This window comes from Sylvia atricapilla, chromosome 10 (genome assembly GCF_009819655.1).
Source record: "Sylvia atricapilla isolate bSylAtr1 chromosome 10, bSylAtr1.pri, whole genome shotgun sequence".
Classification (NCBI taxonomy): domain Eukaryota; kingdom Metazoa; phylum Chordata; class Aves; order Passeriformes; family Sylviidae; genus Sylvia; species Sylvia atricapilla.
Window position 1 is genome coordinate 8859461 of NC_089149.1, and position 20241 is coordinate 8879701.

Genomic DNA, 20241 nt, shown 5'->3' on the forward strand with positions numbered 1-20241 from the left:
CGTGAGCGGAGCCCCGGTGCACCTACCCCGCCGCGGGGCCGCCCCGGCGGGCGGCGAACGTTCCAGACCCCCCACGCTGCGGCAGCGGCGGCGGGACGGGGCTGGGCGGGGCGCGGCGGGACGGGGGCACGGCCAAACGGAGCTGGCCCGCGCGGGGCCTTAGGGGAAATGTAGTTCGCTGTCGGCAGGCAGTGGGTGTCCAGTTCTTAGGAGTGGACTACATCTCCCGTGAGGCGCCGGGAAGCAGCGGCCGCCGCAGCGCCGGCCCGCAGGCGCAGTAGGGACGCCGGAACCGCTATAAGCGGCGTTGTTTGGGTTCGCTGTCGCGGAGTGGAGAAGCTGCGGCGGGGCCGTCGGCGGTGGAGGTGAGCAAGGCTGCTACCGGGGCCGGGCGAACCTTTGTGTGGTGAGAAGGCGGCTTTGCCGTCACCTCTCCTGTCAGGAGCTCAGCTGAGCAGCCCCCTCACCGGGGCCCCGGTGAAGGGGCTGCGCGGTGCCCCCTCCCGCCGCGCTCCATCCCGCCTCGACTGCAGCCGGGGGGCACCTGTCCCTGGGCGGGGCCGCTCCCGTGTTTACGCCAGTGCGGCGGAGACACCGTGAGGCGGGGGAAGAGCGCAGGGGGGCTCCCGCCGGGCTGGCGGGGGATGTCCGGCCGGCGGCTTGTTCCGCATCCCCGCCGCGGGAGGCACGCGGAGCCCGCAGCATCCTCACCCCGCGGAGTCCGCGGCGAAGGCGGCGATGCTGCAGCGGCGGATCCGTGGCAGCCCCGCGCACCCCGGCAAAGCTGCTGGTGCAGTCTGACCGGCGTAGCGCAACCAGGCGTGTCCCATCGCCGTAGTTGAGGGCGGGTGGCAGAATGAAATAAAGCGAAGTCTCGCAGTGGGGAGTGATTTTTGTCTTATGGACTCTGGTTCTTCTTCTGACCTTTCAGTGCAGCTTGATAGACTGAGTGGAAACCTGCAGCACTGTAGGTGTCACTCATTCCTGTGCATGTCTGTACTTAATTGTAGCTCAAGCCTATGGAGAAGTGAGCAATGTTATAGAGAAAGGATGTCGTTTTCTCTAGAGTGTTTATATTGACTAGCTTTATCAAGTGAGCTCTCTAGAGAGATTTGTTTTGTAAAACTTTGTACCGATAAATTATTGGATATATCCAGTTTCAGACTATTTATGAAAGATTTTGGGGATTTGGTCTTTCCAGTCAAGTTTCTCAGGGTTTCAGCGAAGTGCTGTAGCTAATACTTTAATCTGTGAGATTGCATAATTGTATTTCGGAGTTCTAAGGGAGGAAGTATGACAGCACTCTAGTGCATTGAGGATCATTGTACTATTTGATTACCTCAGGGTATGTTTAAACTAGTTCATGAGAAGTTAGTCTTGTGTGGACTTTGAAAGTCATGTTGTTGCAGTCCTATTCATTTACAATTGCTTACCGATTTTTATTTAAAAAAAAAAATTTAAAAATAGGTGACTAAAAGTAACTGGTGTACTGGGCATGGCACATAATGAAGGGGAATTTAATTATTTTTCAGATACTTGAGGTGAAAATACACGTGTAAACCCTGGCGTTTACAGAAGATGAAAGACATCGACATAGGAAAAGAGTACATTATACCCAGTCCTGGGTATAGAAGTGTGAGGGAGAGAGCTGACTCAGTGCAGCATGAAGAGCAGGAAGAGTCTAATTTTCAGCATTCTAAACTTAAGGTCAGTTTCTTTTTCGTTTTGTAGTCTTTATGCTTATTAAATTGCATGCAGTAGCCTTTTTGCTGTGCCAGCTGTATATAGATTTGCTGCATTGAAGGTCAATAATGAGTATTGCCTATTGTGTGGAAGAGGTCATTCCAAGGGGTCTGTAGCTATTTTGGTAACAGGTCTGTGCACCTATTAAGGATTTTTAACTTTTAATTGTGGCTTTCAGTAACATTTGAACAAAACTTTTTTCTAGTATTCTGATACTGATGTGAATCAAGGAAATTTTTTAAACCTTTGTGTTTTAGAGATTCATTACAACCAAGCAAGAGCAGTGAAGAACTCGGCACAAATCATGCACCATTCAGTGTTGACAGCTGAAAAAAACTCTTAATCATGCCGTGGTTGTTTCAAGGATTAATTTCCTAAAACAGATGTCTAGCTTGCTCTAGTAGCATGACTTTCTTACTTTTCCCCTCAGATGAAAGTAATTATTATTGAGCACTTTCTTGAACATCTGCTTATTTAACATGATGAGGTACCGTCGTAATTCTAGTTTATTTTGAGAGCTGGGTCTTGAAATAACCACTGGCTTAGAGCTAGCCTGTCATTGTTCAGAGCTTCTAATTTTTAGAGCTTGTTTTCACTGGGAAAAGTGCATATACTACCAAGTGCTATAGGGAGGAAAAAAAAGGCTCAGAGAAATAGAAACACCCACGCTGGTGAAAGATATGGTCAGAAACCAATAAGCCCTGCCAGCTGAAGAAGGTTAAAGATATTTCAGTGCTAGCAATTCTGAGCAGCTAATATTTTCTTGCATATCCTGTTCTTGACCTTTTCTGAAATACTCCAAGGACTGTATATATATATGTATATACACACACACAGAGAGACACACACGCTGTAGATTTTTCTGAAGATGAACAAAGTTAATAGTGCTTCTGTCTGATTTTTGCAATGATGAGTTCCTTACAAATGTGCTGCTGCTTTTTCCACATAGATTACTTGTGATAGCGCTGCTGTGAGAGGGTTGGAAATGGGGGAACTGGCTTTATTTCTATGGAGGAATTGTGAAGACCTCTAAAAAGGCTTAATCTTTGCTGTGTTATAGTAGATGCTGAGATACTCTGTATTTCAGCTCGAAGGCTTCCCTCTTTCGCTGGGTTTGAGGGGTTCCCAGTGCTGCACTGCTGTGTTTTGGGCTTGGAGAGCTCAGCTCTGCAGCAGGCTGAGTGCAGCGCTCCTCGCAGGCCCTGCAGCTCCAGTGTCCCCACAGGCTCTATGACTCAGCACAGTGCTGCTGACGGTGTTGGAGCAAGGTGGTGTCTGATTGCATTAGAGCAGGCACTGATGCAGAACCAAGAGCCCTCCGGAGTCGTGGTGCAGATTTTTAACAGCCTTTATTATGTTGATGTCATGGGCTTGCCACCCACCCTACACTGTCCAGTAGCAAATCTGCTCTGTCACGTTACTGGTGACAACAGTGATGCCATTGGCAGGCAGCTCTGTTTCCTGACCAGTGGCAGTGGAGTTCAGCAGTAATCAATGCATGGTCTCTCTCCCTTTTGGTCTGTATCATCTGATATATACAGGGTTTAACTTTTAAAGGAAACAATCCTTATCTTATCTGTAAATTTTTAATTAAATGAAATCACGAAACCAGCATATTTGTGGGTACTTTTGTGGTTTTTTTTTTTTTTTTTTTGGTGGAGAAAGTTTGTCAAGTCCTGCATGTCTGTACATCTGTACATGCTGGCATGAAAATCTCAAACTGAGACAGCTTCAGGTCAGCTTAAATATGTTGCTGGTCTTTTTTACCCTTCTACCACTACCATTTGATATGCTGCCTATCATTACAGGGTACTACACACAGATAATTGATTGCAAAACTAGGGTTCTGTAAATTTGTCATTACTGATGTTAGAAAAGGGCTTACCCAAGTTCATACCTTGAACTTTATCTGGTTTGTTCTCTTTGAATAGAAGAACAAACTTGTTTTGCTAATGGAATCTTCTGGTTCTGATAGGTTGCCCACTTTACTTGGTAGTTGTCTTGTTCAGTATGCCAAGGTTGTGTTAATTTCTAGCTCAGACATTGGTACCAATTTTTGTTTTGCTAGCCTTGCAGCTTGGGGGTATGTAGTCCACAGACACAAACAGTTCTGAATTTGTTGCCATGTGTCAGTGAGATTAAATCCTGCTTGCTTGCAGAATACTAAGGTTAAGTAAAAGGAACTGTATTCATAACACCTTATCTAAGTTAAGCATTCAGGTTTGTGTACCAAGTTTTTGCCTTTCTAGTTGAAACAAGCTCTGGTTGCAGCAGCATATTTGGCTTAGGGAAGAGCAAAGACTTCCCTTTCATAAGGCTGAACTTTGTCTGTTTGGTTAAGCACTTTCCCTCTGCATGTAAGAAAATGGTAGAAGCTATAAAGAAAATAGTGTTTCAAGGGAAGAGAAAGAATGCTGTCCTTTGCTACTTTATCTTTTATGGAGCCTGGGTTGGGTTATATGCCCAAATTGCCTTGGCACAGCTGCTGACAGAACACAACAGAGGGCTGATGTGATGAGGAAGGGTAGGACCACAGCAGTTCAGATAGAGGGATAAGCTGTAGTGGAGTTCAGTCATTTGGACAGTAGAGTCCAGTGTACCATCAGTAGGGATACTGTGGCTCTCAAATTTCTTGTAGAAAATCTGGCTCAGAATTTGAAGTAGGTTGACCAGAAAATGACTAAGCTATGAGCATGATCTGTATTGCCAGGAACAAGCTGCAAGCAGGTGTGGGCTGTTATTTCACCACTAACTTCAGATCTTTGTGGAATGCAAGTTTGAGGCTGTTTTGCAGCAGACTTTCACTGCATGAGGGGGACTTCTTTCTGACATGGTGCACTCTTGTAGGGTGAGGTAGGATCCCATATGCTCTGGGGAAAGTAGTCAAGGGCTACTGGTTCATGGCTGGTGGTGATGACCACTTCTGGCAGGGCTACAAGTACATTTGGCTGATCAATAATATGACTCATTAGGGTTTTTTTGTTGCCTATATTGGCTGCGTTTTCTGCATCATTCTTAACTTGAAGCAGACAAGTCTAGTTGATTTTCTGATCATGATCTTTATAGGTGAAAGACCTGTTTTACTATTGAGCCAAGGTCCCAGAGCTTTTTCATATGTCTCTCTTCTTTGCATTGCATAAAGGTTATATTCAGCTTTCCATTTTGTGTTCTGAAACCTCCATTCTTGTGTTTATTTCCTGCTGAAAGGATGCTGTGTCAAACTGCCACAAGTGTGTTCATGACAATAGTGAAAAAGAACTTGCAATTCTTTTCTTGGAAGCTTAAATGCTGCTTGGTCACAGCTTGAAAGATCACATCTTTGAAAGACAGGAGCTTTTCAAATAAGCTTCCTGGAATCATAATTAAAATAATTCTGCAATATAAGTAGGTCTAATCCAACATTTCCTGGTGCTTAATGGGAATGTTGCTATAGAAATATGGACCTTCAAAATAGGCACTTTGGAACTGAAATACAAGAAAAAAATTATTCAGCTTGTGAATACATATATTCACCTCATGAATAAATGTCTGCAGCGTGTTCTGATAACAATTGTTTTTCAAGTCTTTGGAGACTTAATGTAGCTTACAAAACAGAGTCTTAACTACATGTTCCCACTGCATAGTACCATATTAATTTGGCTTATTGTATGTGGGGACATGCCTCTGCTGGAGAGCTTGTAGGTGCACTTGCTGCCTAGCACTGCAGTGAGTGGTCTTCATTTGTAAAAGCTGTTATGTGACCAGTGAGTAATAATAAAGGGATGTTTTGAAATACTGATTTGCACTTACACTTTTAGGACTTACTGTTCTCAGAATGTGCCTGTGCCCTTCAGCTTGCAGCTGAAGTAATTTCATGTAGTTTTTCTCATGGAAGCAGTGTGTCCTGGGGAGGACAGACCCCACTGTGTCCATGGAATGTACTATAAAATGACAGACAAGGAAGAGAAATAATTTGTTCTTGAAATGCTTTTGGAATAGGCTTGTCTCAAATGTAGATTTTGTGTTTATTTGATGGAATAGCAGGCAATGAATTTAGCTTTCCATTACATTCATGATAGAGGAGGATATAAGAACAGGCTGCTTCTACAATACACAGAGTTTATGAAAACTCAATTCTTGGAACTCGAGTTCCTATGTTAATGATGCTAGGGCACTTACTTACAAACTGTACTCCAAACTGGTTAGTTCTGGCTGGAATGTACTGCTCAGGATTAAGTTCTTGCTGCGGAAGGGTGATGACTGCATCTGTGGTAAATCACAAGTGCAAATTGCTGCATTTCAAGGCACCAGCCGGGAAACTGTAGAGATCACTTCAAACATGCGGGAAATGTGTTGCTAACTTTAGCTATCAGAAGCCCTACTAATATTTCTGTCTTTACCTTGATCTCTTGTTTTTCAGGTTTCTCTCTGACATCTTTTGCCCAAGACAGCAGGGAATGTGATCATAACTTGCTGGAATTGATGTAAATCCTTCAAGCACTGATAGCTTTGAAGTGATTTATCACTGAGTGTTTAAATAGATCAATTCTGCCTCAACCTCACTGAAGCATCTGAATGTCTGAGTCAACTGAACAACAGGTTAAAAATAGGGGTGTGAATGTAGCCTGGGTACTTCTGCCTTTGCACTACATGCTTAGAGCAGTCCTAGACAGCTTAACTATGAAGTTGTTTTAGCTGAAGCTGCTGGATGTGTCTGCATTTTTCCAGATGATTGCATGTTTTCATAACCAAGTAAACACTTCTTTTTTTACTTTTTCAAGTCAAATGAAAGCAGTTCTATTATCTTTGAAAACTTTGAGCACAATTAAACTAGGTTCAGAAGCAAGCATTCATGGTACTTTCTAAAGATGCATTAATTCTGTGATATCGCTAAAGAACTGAATATGTTGGTTGTGATCATGTTCTGTGAAGTTGTTTTACCATTGAAGTTCTGTTAGTAAAGCAGTCACTGATAGAGTGATCACAGAATCAAGCCATTCTGTCAGGGATCTCTTGATAGAAGATGCTAGAATTGTTTGTTGCTGTATGCCTCAAGATGACCCTCCAGCCACACTGAAGAAGGGGTATCTCTACCTTGCCCTCCATGCCTAGATGTACGTATCACCATCTGAGAAAGGAGCATATCCACAGCCAGTTGTGTATCAAAAGTGTATCTGACACTTGAAGGGGGGTTGATGGTATCAGAGAAGCCTTCCACTTAACAGGAGGAGCAAAAAAGTGCAATCTGTGACTGTGCAGAGACATTTTCTAGAGGAAGGAACATTGATATTCTGGATAATTCACCGCTTCCATTGGAATTTGACTGCCTTCCTTTATGCACAGCTACCTTCTGAGTCACATTATAAAACCTCAGCTCTGACCACCTGCTGATATTGTCTTTGACTACTGTGGGTTGCTTTAGAGCAGATTTCTAAATAATCCTGCTCATGACCAGAAGTGTGTAAGGAATAGATTAGCTATCAGTGAAGGAAATCTTGCAGTGTTTTTTCTGTTGTAGTGTTGTTCTATATTAGTGCTGGAGACATTCTGCTCTATGGCTGTTTCAGAAACTCAATATACAGCTATAAGAGTCACCAGAAATATTCATTGCATCTGTCCCAAACTACTAGTGAACTTAGCTTGAAGCAACTTAAAACTCACATATATGGAGGGGGTGTTCTGATGTCTTGGGACACTGAGATGGTTATTAGTTTTTGAGAATTTGTATCCTAGTGATAAGGAATAGTCAACTGTGCTCTGAACCACAGACGGCAAACAGGCTGTTCCATAAACAAAATCTGTGTTTCAGTTGTTTTTGAGAATGAAGGTTAATGAATTTCAAAGTCAGCATGTTTAGAGCCCTGAGATGTTTTGTTTGAATTTCCTGGTTTACTGTTTGCTTTTGGAAGCGTATTTTGGTACAAGAAGGTGCATTCAATACAAGATTATTGTATTAGGCTTGATAAATGCTGTGGTGTCAAGGCTTCTGCTGTAACTTATTGGTGATTCCATTCAATAGGAGTTCAGGTTCAAAGTCTCCCTGGATACTCCAGGTGTTGCAGAATTCATCTGTGTAGCTTCTATTGTGACTTGGCTTAGGTATGGCCTGAATAAAGATTGTTACTGTAGAACACCCACAGCATATGGCAGGGTGTCAGGGTGGCTCAGGAGAGCAGAGCTAGCAAGGCAGGAGCCAAATTCTCAGGCTTGTGCTGTGCTAGGTTGATTTGTTTAGTGAGGAGTTGGTTCCCCGTCTTTGTAATCAGAGATGTGTAGGATGCCAGTTCTAAAGCTGGTTATTTCCAATTCCACAGGAGTCTGCTGTCACTGTGCATGAGCTATGGAGCTCCAGTGCTGGATGATCAATGTACAGCCTTTGTTTTGAATGAATCCTAGAACTTTTGCTTACAAGATCATGAATACTAGTTTTAATGCAAAACAAAAGATGGGGATTCATGGATACCACAAACCTAAGCACATGCACAGTTGCTTATTAGGTGCATTCATAGCAGCTACAGTTGCAAAATCCTGAAATAAACACTTCATGCCAAACTCTGTATTTCTTGGATTGCAGGAATAAGTGGATTTGCTAGGAAAGAGTTGAGAACATCTCACCTCAAAGCTGATGCTGGCCAGAATTCAAGGGCAAGGTAAAATAAGAAATATTCCTCTAAGAAACTGATATACCTGTCCTCACCAAGGACTTTCTGTGCCTCAAGTGAAAGTGCTCAGTATATGTGACTAAAATACTCAGGCTTACCAGATGTACGTACCCTGGCCTTATTTGCCTACAGAGCCTTAATATCAGTACCAAGCACTATTAGGAAACTTCTGCTTTAATCTGTGGATGCATAAACTCAGGCTAGTTTTAAACGCATGACTCCAATGTCTGCTATACAATTTCTGCTACTCCTGGCCCAGAAAAGTAACAGCAGCTCTTGTGTAATCAAGTCCCATGTAAGCTGTTAAAGTGAATAGCTGGGCTTCCAGCTTCTCCATCTCTGAACTGTTGTGGTAGATCAGAGCGTGTTTCTGAACAGTTAATTTGTATCTTTTAAGAGAAATATGGCACAGCTGTACTTATTCCTGTGTTTGGCTGTCTGTTTGGTGCTGTGAAGAGCTGTTCTTCTGGGTAGCAGAAGCTGGGAAGGCAGCAGAGACATGAGGTTTCATTTATACCCCCCTTTTCAGGAGGCTGTAGAAAATTGAGTCTCTGACTCCTTGACCTGGTTCTTTTCAGCAATTCTGGAAATTGTAACCATAATTTCTAGGCATCTGACACTATCTGATGCTCTCACCTTGGTACTGTGTGAATTCAGCTGTGCTGTCTAGTCTTGGCAATCAATGTGTGCAGGTGCCTAAAGGATCAATGTCTCCTTCCTCACACCCACTGTCTCTGATCTAGCCCAGTGCCTGCTCCTTGCTACCTCAGCCTCAGGGAGACAGCTGGTATGGGTGGATGATACACCAAACTAGTCCTAAATAGGCTCATGTTTTAATCAGGCAGGGTATTATAAAGTATCCTAGCTACAGAGAAGGCTGGGAGCCTAATCCTGCAAATCCCCTTGTTAATATTTTTATAGATGGTGTACTGCATCAAATCCAGTGAAAGGAGAATTGTCTTAGTAGACTATAAAGTTCGTAGTGCACTTGCTGCTTCACCAAACAACTGCGGACTTGACAGTGTTTGTTTGGACCTGCAAATCTATTTAATTTTCAGGTGTTCTGAGGTTTGATGACTTGCAGTCTGGACAACAGTGCTTTAGAGGTTGCCTGTGCTACCTGCAATGTACAAGCAGTGTACGTGCCTCTTACTCCTTTGTAGTGTGAGTATGCTTGAGGTCAGAGGAATTTCTGCAAAGAAGAATTTAATTACAATTTCAGAGAATCTTTTCCTAAACTGTTGTTTATTTTAGTTGTGCTTAAGCTAAATGGAACAGTTGATTCTTTTCTTCCCTTCCCCAGCCCATACAAACTAATAACTAATCTTGTTTTGCAACACCAATCTTTTAATGAAGTCTTAAATATTTTTAAATTGCTCTTCATCCTGGAGTTGTAATATGGAGAATGCTTTAGGCACTGAGCAGAATTGGTGATGATATAATTCTCTTTCTCATCACTTGCCCTCCTTATTCGGAGCTCTGCTGTTCTGGTCTCTAGGTTTCCTATTTGCCTCTCCTTGCTGGGAGCTTAAAGGGCATGTGGAAGCCTGCTGAGCTCTGGCTGCTAAATGCAAGAGGTGGGAGTTCTGTTCTGCAGTGTTGCCAGCTCAGAGACCTTTACAACTTAAACAGTTTTAACTTTATGTAATAGTAAGTCAACCACAGTGGCTTTTGTATTCTGTCAGCTGCAAGGATTAGTAAAAAAGTAGTTACAGGTCTGTTCTAGTTTCCTGTCAGCTGCTGGTAGGACCAGAAGAGATGCAGCTTCTTCCCTGCTGTGATCTGAGCCCTGGAGGATGTTCTTCCTTATGGAAGAAGGGACAATAGCTGTTCAGTGGGTGGGGTTTGGTTGTATGTACATACCAGATTCTTCCTCTGCAAGATGAGTAAGAGATGGAAAAATCTATTTTGCTTTGCCTCCAGTCTTGTCTGGTTTTGCAGCTCTATGATGTTACAGTTGTCAAACCAATAATTTGCTACCTTCTCTTAAATAGGAGATTGTTACAGGACTGGGTGAAAGGCTAGAATCTCTCTGTGTGGCTTTTTCCTTCCCACCTACATGACAGCTGCTTCCTTTTTCTTTACCTGTTCCCCATTCTCAGATGCCTGTGTTGCCTGCTTAACATGTTTTCAGAAGTGTGCAAGTTCACATATTTGAGTTTGCTTGCCTTTCTGAGTAAGACTCCTCATGCCATTCTTGCTTCCTGTGGAACTTCTGACATCATGTGTATATGACAGTTTTGTAGCTTGGCTCCTAATTTCCTGCTTTTTCTTGACCTTGGATGGTGGATTTGATACATCTGTCTGTAACTTAAAGAGCAAATTATTTTCCCTTGCCCCTAAACCACGCATTTTCCTCACCTCACTCAGGCTTTCTGTCATATATCTTGAGCCAACCATGTAATCTTTCTGACTCATTGCCTTATGTGCTTACCATTGCTATGACCAATTTTTTGACAAGGAATTCATGCTAACAGTTGCTGGTATGGTTTTGTTGTTTACCTAAGCTGGTGAAAGTCAGATGGGGCAGATGAGCTCTGTGGTAGCAACACCAGCTGTGCTTCTCTTTGTCTGCCCCTCTGTGACCCACCCATGAAGGAAGATTGTGTGCAGTGATGCTTCCCTGATGCTCGCCCCACACTTGGGGATTGGGCCCAAGATTAAAAGTTTAACTGTTTTCTTAATCTGTTAGTTCTTGCAGTTATCTATTGAATTGTATCAGCCTGTACTCAGGTGTGTCAGAGCTTCATGGCATGTGGAGTGCGAAACTGTTATGCTCTGTTATGGGATGCCTGGGGCTGCAGAGAATTTATTTGGCATCCACTAGCTATTAATAAGATGCTGGATCAATCATTGTTCTTGTCCTCTGTCATATGTTTAGTAAGCTATGATATGCTTATCCTATGTGAGTTTAATTTGTCAGTGTCTAGTCCATTTATACATTTGAACCTTACAGTATCCTGTGATAGAGAATTCTAAATTTAAGTGTGCCTTGTTCTTTTGTGGTAAGAACAATTGGTGGTCACTCTCTACTTCCTTTCTTCAGGCTTTATGGACCTCTCAAATACCTTTACCTTAATTCCTTTTTTTCTATCCAGCTGAAAAATCTCAAGTTTACGGCATTCCAAGCCCCATTGTTATTATTGCTCAAGGAAAGTAAGTTTAAGTATAATACCCTTTTTGAACTGAAGTGACAAGGGACATAGTCTGGTGTTCAAAAACGATGCAAACCCTAGGATTTTTTAAATGGTGTGGTAGTGTTTTCTGCTTTATCCTTTGTGTCTTTTGTAACAATTCTTCATTGTTTTTTTGACCTTTTGTTGGTGCTGAGTAGTCATCTGCTGTTCCTCAGTAAATGTCTGAATCAATCTTCCTTTTCCAATTAGTAATATTTGATTTAGGCTTGTTTTGTTTCTGTGAGCATTTCTTTGGAGTTATCAATACTATGTTGACAATGAATCACTCGTTTCATTGCTTGTTTTGGCATATTAATAAATTGATGAATTAGAAAAAGTGTAGTTTATTTTTTTATGTTCATTAGACATTTATGAATAGCAGAGCTGGAGCCTGTTGTAGCACATTAGTAAGGACTCAAGGCATTGGTTTCCAAGAAAACTGTGCACAAATGTAGGCAATCAGAATATCTAATCAGAAACCTAAATTAAGAGTGTTGGGATTGTTTTGGATTTTTTACTTCAGTCTTTTGTTCCTGAAGTGCATTGTAGAACAACTTAGGAGCCTCACTTCTTCCTGATAAACTCTGCTTTGAAGAGTTTCTAATCTTCAAAGAACTATGCTGAACTGTAGAGTTGTTCTTAAATCTTAATTGTACAGTGGTGTGATGCATTTGTTTCTTGGTAGTCTTACAGGTGGAATTTTGACAATCTCACCAAGATGAGATGAGCAGTGCTCTCGATGAGGGGTTTGTGCTTGTATTTGTCTCTATGGCAAGATGTTATAAAGGCTTTTGAAAGGCCGTGCCCTTGTCTTTGTCAATGCAGCTTTTCCACATTTGCTGAGAGAACTCTCTTGAGCAGCTCTGAAGAGTTTAATTATTTTTCACAGTGATTGTTTATGAATATCATCTTTGGACTTCCTTAACCTCTTTGCAGTTGTACTTACTTATTAAAAAGTTTTTCTTGTTTCTAAGTGGTCGAAATCTATCTTTATGCTCATCAGCATAGTGTTTTCTGTTTTGCAAGTTTTTTCTTTCTTATAGGCACTTTTTTTTAATGTGCTCTGAGAAGCAATGTTTATACAAATAGCTTGTGGCATCACTTAGAAACAAATGTGTTATCAGCAACAAGATGTTTGGGCAGATCTGCCCGGGGCCTCTTGCGAGGGTAACGCAGCAAACGAGTTAAGAATTCTTCTGCTGTATCCAGAAAAAAGGTGATGCAGAACATTTCCCCACTAATGACTCCTTGGAGATGTTTATGGCAAGTCCCTTATTAATGCTGATTTGCATAGATTTAGTAAGATAGTGTTGCCTTAGTGAGTTTGTAATTTAATAAAAGTTGAATGAGAAGTCTTTTTATTCAGATTTCAAGTACTGTGCCTTTTTGAGTCACTGCATGTGTCATAAGGTTTTAATGTTCTTTTGTTTTCATGTGATTTGGCTATCTTTGTTACCATAGCTTTAGGTGATAGCTTAGCAAATATGTTTTTTGAGGCAGAACCATGGATTGTTGACAACCTGTTAGGGCACTATTTGGGCACTACTATAAGTAAACCAGTTAAGTAAACAAGGGACAGATTTATGACATTATCAGTTTCCTGTTCTCAGCCCTCACATGGGTGGAAACAGTGTCCTAGTGTGCTATACTATTACATATTAACATAGTACAGACTAAGCCTATGATAAGTAGTGACATATCGAAAAACAATTACATGACTTGGAAATCAAGAACCAAGCGCTTGCATTTAGTTTTTGTTGGAGGCTGCCGTGCATTACAGTTGTTTCTTTTCAAGGAAATGAGCTGACTTGGCTCTGATAAGTCAACTGATAAAGGTAGAATCAATGTATCTTTGTAAGACCTTCAGGAAGGTTTTTACCTCAGAATTTTTTTTTCCTACAAAGTAGCTCAGTTGCAATAAACTAGAATACAAGCAGGTGACATGCTCCTGCAATAAATGGCACATTAAGTTAGCAGAACCAGTCAATGGACCTCTGCCAGTACAAGTAACAGGCTCATCTCCTCATGTAGTTTTGCCACATGTGGCTACTCATCAAAAGATTTGTTTGAACTCTGCAACATTTTGACTATCACTGCTGTTTCTCCTCTTGGATTAGCATTTAAGTCTGCCTTTCACTGGGGCTGTGGAAACCCTCCTGGAGATAAGGTTTGCCTTTTAAGAAAGTGGCTGTTACGAAAGCTGTTACCCATTGAGAAGCTGTGCCTAGGAGCAGAAAAAAATTGTCATCTTTGTTCTATTTAGATTAGGGGAAAAGAGGAAAAGCAGGAAACATGATAAAAGGAAGTACAATTCTGCTTAGTGCACGTTTGGTTTTTTATCTAGTCTAAAGTCTTTTTGAAGAAGGGGCCTTGGTGGCATGTTGAAAATACTTCGTATTTTCTGTTGATAAGAATATCTAAATTCTACTGAGAGGGTGTAAATTCATCAAGAAAATGTCTTAATTTCACTGCATAAGCTAGTCTTTGATTTCCTGAACTGATGTCATACATACTTGATGTTGTAATTTTTCTCTATTGTATTTCCTGTGGCAGGATTGATCTGGTCTGTCCATTTATCCTTTGAATGCACAGGTGCAATACTGGTACTAATTTGTTTTACAAGTGCAGTAGTCTAACCCAGATTTAGAACCTGTGCCTTCCATGGCTTTGGTGCCAGGATGAACCTGTGGTCTAAGACATTGAAGTGACTGTGATTATTGCACAATGATTTGCAGAAGAAGGAGGTACAAAATTGCTGGAGATGGGAGTCATGGACTTCAAATGTAGTTTTGAAGTCTGAATCTGTTGTCTTTCTTGTAAAAGCAGATTGAATGCCAGGATGCCTTGGAAGCAGCAGCTCGGGCAGAGGGCCTGCCACTGGACACCTCTGTGCATTCCCAGCTGAGAATGCTGGATGAAGAGCATCACAAGGGCAAATACCACCATGGTCTGAATGCACTGAAACCCATACGGACCACTTCCAAGTACGTCTTTAGGCTACCACAGAACTGATACAGCATTTGCTTTTCAAACCAGTCACAAAGCAGAATTGCAGATGTAGGTCTGCTGACTGGTACTGGAAACATCAGAATTTGTTTAGCAAGTGTGGCTGGCATGGACCATTTGGTACTCTGAGTGCTTTCAATGAGAGGAGGCTTTGTTTTTCTTGAAGATTTACATTTCCTGTTTCCTTTTTCATTTGTTTGTGATTTTTTTTTTTAAATTTTTAGACACCAGCACCCTGTTGATAATGCTGGGCTTTTCTCCTCCATGACCTTCTCCTGGCTCACTCCTTTGGCCCACAGAGCATACAAGAAAGGGGAATTGTTTATGGATGATGTATGGTCTTTATCAAGGCACGAGTCTTCAGATGTCAATTGTAGAAGGTAAAGACATCTAGTTTTTCTTTTTTTCCATTTATTAAATGTTAGTTTTCAGGCAATGGTACAGTTTTGCCCTAGAAGAGCAGCAGACATTTTGTTTTGCCTTTCTCAGAGTGGTGGAATTCACTTTCATATTTCAGAGACAGCTTTCTCATGCAGCAGTTTCTGTAGCCTTGCCAATTTCAGTGAAATTAGTGGATTATATCTTTAGGAGTGTCTTGCAATTCTTCTGATTTTGCATGTCTTTAATCTGATTTTTTATTAAAACAAATTTTTTTTCTCAGGGCTACAGTGAAAAAAGTCTTGTGCTAAAATGAGAAATAAATACTGTCAGTAGCAAGGTGATTTGAATGTGAATCAGATCTGATCAGGCTAACCTTCTGTGGTTACTGAGAATTTCTTCAGGTTTTGACTCTGCAGCTCTTCAGTCAGTTCAGCAGAGAATGGCAATCTTAATGCACTGACAGCCTAAGAAACTCCAGGCAAAGAAAAAGCATTCTGTTTTTCATCCCTCTGTCCTATGGAAATGATACTATATAGATGTTTCTCTTTACTTCACAGAATGTGTTTATTTCTCTTAATATTTTTTTGTTTTTCTGAGCTAGGAGACACTTGAAGTTTTAACAAAGAAGTACCTATGAGACTGTGCCTTCTCTCATGGTGAAAAATTTATGACATGAATAAATACCATAAATCTCCTGTTTTAATTAGGCTGGAAAGATTATGGCAGGAAGAACTGAAAGAAAGTGGGCCTGATGATGCTTCTCTCCGGAGGGTTGTGTGGATTTTCTGCCGCACCAGGCTCATCCTTTCCATAGTGTCTCTGATGATCACGCAGCTCGCGGGTTTCAGTGGACCAGTAAGTAATATCCATCCTTTTTTTAACAACCCCAGAGGGCTCCATCTCATGGCCAACTGTAAAATCTTAAGGTTTCATTGCAGAATCACTTAAATGTTTTGACTAGCTAGAAGTTTTGGGGTAAAATTCAAGAGCGATTCAATAATCCAAGATAGGATTCCTACAGCTGATGGATCAGTTGCTGAATAACCAGGCAAGTTCTTGGAGAAGGGAGGGGGAGTTTAGGTATCCTGGAGGAAATGGACTTTTTGGTTTTTCTCTTTGGTTTTGAGTATAGTTTAAAGTTCTTCCCTAACTGCATAAGCTTAACTGCATAACTTGCTTTTTTCATAAGATTTTTATGTGCAGGTCTTCTAATTGTTTTTCTCTTTGAAATCCTGTAAATTTATCTTGGAATAAAATTCAGTCTGATAAAAACGCTAATCTTAAATTATTGGCATTAATAACAGTCTTCAAGAAGCGGACCAAAGCACTGCTTAGAAGCTAATGTGAGCAGGTCTCAAGACGTCTGTGGGCATAGTCTTTACTGATCCTACAGAGAATTGCCAGACAGGTTTCAGGTAGAAGTGTTAGAAAACGTTGTTGCCTCTAGGAACGGCTGCTGTTTGTTGCTAAGGGTCCTCTTGAAGATAACAACATGGGACTTGACATTCACACCATTTTTTGTCACCTGTTTGTTGCACGTGATGTGCAGATTTACAGTTGAAATTTTGACTAAATTTATTCTCTACACATTTCCCTTGAGGAGTAGGAGCAGTATTACTGCTAGTAGTACACGTTTCAGTGTGCTGGTAAGCTGGAGGTTCATTTCTTGGGTAAGTACACTTGGGTGCACTGTTAGGTGAAATGTCTTTTTAAAATGTTTTCCTGCTTTTAAATGTCTTATCAAAATGATGTTCTGTTTAAGTCTTCTTAAAGTTTGCCTTGTTTCATGTAATATGAATAACAATGAATGTTTTTGTGGTATTGTTTTCTTTGTAGTATTTTATAGCTGTCTTTATTATAAAATTTATGAACATACTTCGGTAATTAACAATAAATCATGATTAAGGTTTTAACAGCACTAGCTTTTCCCAAGAAGAGCTTCTGTCATTGTTTCACTACAGGGCTTGAGGAGCTGTTTTATTTTTAGCAAGGAACCTGCAGCAGGAATATCCCTAATTTCTGTAGCATAATGGTCTTGATTTGTTTCAGCCAAACTGCTGAATTGAGAGAGAGTGAGAGGGGAAAGGGAAAAACAAACCAGCTTGATTATGTTGGGGGCCACTGCTGCAACTGTTGCTTGATATGGGTAACTTAAAATTGTCTATAGACAGTTGCCCATTTACAGACAACCTTATTCATTTTTCTGAATAAGGCCCAATTAACTTTTGGTTCCACCATTTGGCATGAAAATAAGTCTTTACCATCCCTCCTCCCTGTTTTTAAAAATGGCATGCCTCAGAGATATGCCTATGCTGTCTCCTCAAAAGTTATCAGTGCTTTCTTGTATTGTTATACCCTTTCAGTCACCTGAAGGTGAAAAGGGAGATTGGGAAGAGCACTTGACTTGATCTCATGATTTAGAGGAAGATTATAAAAGTGGAGTTAAACACTATATTAAACTTCAAAAATTTTAATTAAATATCTATGATCTTGAAATGCTGGCCAACAGCTGTGGCTTTGCTAATGAGCATTGTGATGGTTATAACTGGAAAGGAGTTGTTCAAGACTTCCTGTGTGGGCTCTTTTGCTTTGGTATGGTTTGGTTGGTTTTGGTTTTTTTTTTGGTATCAGATCCTTCAAGGGTCTTCATCTTCTTTTGTTTTGATAAATTTTGCACCTGGCACAGAATCTGATTATAACCTGGTCAGCTGCATGTGTCAGACTGCCTCATAATAACCATCAGAATGTACTAGTATAGATAATACACTATTTATCTCCAATAAATACTTGTTCCTATTTGGTCAGCTACCAAAACTTTCAAGTTCTGATGGAGGAGCAAAGAAATTTCTTGATTACTAAATATAATCAGTTTAACTCCAGGTCTGAACAGTGTAGCTGTTTGCTACTATTCAGACCTATTCTTCCCATTTGGGAGATAGGGAAACTTGCTATTTTAGTGGAGCACAGCTTGACAGTTTGGTCAGTTATTGGAGGGGGGAGTGGTAAGCTACAGGAGGTAAGTTTTCCAGTTTCCCAGTTGGCTCCAGCTGCAGCCTGCCTCGTGCTGTGGCGCGCTGGCTGCAGCAGGGACGCCGGCACTGCAGTGGGACCAGTGACAGAAGCTGTTCTTCAGCATTTTCAGGATGGCTGTTTTCTGCGTCAGGATGAGGCATTCCTGCTGGGCAGAGCCACCGCCAAGAGCAAAGGTAAGGTAATGTTTATTCCATGGGAATGCTTAAGACAGCTGAGCAGCTTGTACCAACCACTCCGGTAATAGCCACAGGAGCTCTTTTCCCCCCTTAGCTTAGTTTATATTCTGTTTTTGTTTGGTAAATAACTTTATGCTGGATTCTTTTCATTAAACTAATATGAATTTGAATAGTACTTGTTCGGATGTGAATGTTAATTTTCTGTGACTTTTTTTCTCTTCCCTTTTCAAAATTCTTTAATCTGCTGTTTCCTCTTTTCTTTCTTCCGGAACAAAAATAAATTGGGGTATAATGTAAGCTGGTCTCTATTTCATCATGGGAGATGCTGAGTCTATAAAATAGTGCTGCAAAATTGCACTAAAGTTTTGGGAGGAATGAGACCCCAGGAAACATCTGCTATCTTTATACATCCTCTCTTGGAGACTTTCAGCAATGCTGTGTTGTGTGAGAAAATGCTTGCAGTCTGCGACCATGCTGAGTTACAGCACGTGAGGAAAAAGGGGGATTTTCACCCCAATTGCTCAGTGACTCAGTTGCATATGTTGGATTGAATACTGGAAAAAGAAGTCAGTAATCTCCACAGTAACTGCAAACCAACTGTATGCAGTTGTGATCCAAACAGTTGATGTAAAATTAAATCCAATCAGGAGAAAGTTGGAATGCAATAGATCTGTGAATGTGAGCTCCTCACATTTGTTCAGTGATCAGTGTGTAAATTTTCTCAGTGGCTGTTCTAGAACCTGATGGACATCTGGCTTTAATTCACACCTGTGAAAAAGAGCAAAATTATTTACAGCATGTTTCCTTGGTTCTGATGTGCAGAATAACTTTCCTCTGAACAGATGCATTTGATCTCCTTTTTTTTTTTTTTTTTAATTTTTTTTATTTGGTGCTGAGCTGTAGCTACCAAAACCTTTGCTGGAGTAGCGGGGTTTTGTTTTTTTCCTCTCTCTTCAAACTATACAGAACTCCTACTTGCAAAACATGGTTTAGCCAAGAGGACTTCAACGGACTATGATGTGAAAGGCTTCTCATATATTTTCTTTGGTCTCAGATTTTTTGTTGATTTTTCTTGTAATCCTTTACTCTGTACTAGTATATTGAAAGCACCAGTATCTTAAAACATCATTTGTTGAAAAGCTCTCTAGGAAGTCTTTTGCTGTCTGTGAAGCCTTACTGTAGGATACTTTTGAAACCAGATTTAAGAATTTGTGCAGCCTCAGAAGCCTCCTCTGTTGGTACCTTCAAGTTTGACTTCTTTTGGACTTCGTGAACAAATACCATTCTGTTTTTGTATCTTTGTGTGTAGATTCAAATCTAATTTGTTAGAAGCTAAGACTGACTGTTAGATATTAGCCCTTTATAATTATCCTGTATGTGCAGATTGTATGCTTATACAATGGTCTACCTGTTGTATAGTGTTTTTGAGATGTTACCATTTAAGATGACACTTCATTTCAAATAAAAGCCTATTGTTTCGCAGTTAATAATATTTAGTGCTGGTGGTTGTGAATTGTATGATGTTGTGTTATGCTGTTGGACCACAAAGAGCTGGAGTTGGGAATTGGTGATTCTGGGGGCTGTCCTCTTTCTGCAGGTGATGTTTGAAATGTGATTCCTGAGGTAAAGTGTTTATGTTCTTGGGGGAAGAGGGTATGGGGAGGGATTGAATGGTTAATTTTTTTGTCTTTTTTTTTTTTTTTTTTTTTTTTTTTTTCTCCCCTGTCCCCAGTGATTTGTGGTATTGCATACCTTGTGCTTTCTGCTTGTTTTTTTCTTTACTATTAAACTGCTGATGTTTATTTCCAGGAATGTTTTGCAAATGTCCTTCTCACTCTTCCCCTCTACAACTGTAGGTACATTGTTCCTTTTTATCAAATAAGCACGTTTGAAGCAAACCAAAGATAAAGTAAAAAAGGTCTTAATATCACGTAAAGGAATGTTTCTTAATGTGTGCAGATGTATAAGTAGTGACTATATTTTAAAACTCTTCTATATGATAATGCATTGCTTTCAGCTAACTGACACATTTATGTTAAGTTAGAAGACACGGAGGATTAGAAGCGTGCTGCGAGGAATATGGTT

The 20241-nt window shown here is 40.8% G+C and overlaps 1 protein-coding gene across 7 annotated transcripts in view; it reads left to right on the plus strand.

Annotated features, from left to right (window-relative positions):
* The first annotated feature begins 293 nt into the window (after window positions 1–293).
* The window catches only part of ABCC5 (ATP binding cassette subfamily C member 5), a 67938-nt gene continuing 47990 nt past the window's right edge, over window positions 294–20241 (plus strand). The window contains exons 1-5 of one of the 7 annotated variants that reach the window (XM_066325887.1): window positions 294–365; window positions 1533–1707; window positions 14384–14544; window positions 14791–14946; window positions 15655–15802. In XM_066325887.1, coding sequence (XP_066181984.1) covers window positions 1579–1707; window positions 14384–14544; window positions 14791–14946; window positions 15655–15802 — 594 coding nt within the window. In that variant the 5' untranslated portion in view covers window positions 294–365; window positions 1533–1578. Of the gene's footprint in view, window positions 366–1532; window positions 1708–6142; window positions 6322–14383; window positions 14545–14790; window positions 14947–15654; window positions 15803–18217; window positions 20013–20241 lie in introns of those variants that run through there. The other 6 variants (XM_066325877.1, XM_066325878.1, XM_066325879.1 and 3 more) reach the window with 6 other exon arrangements.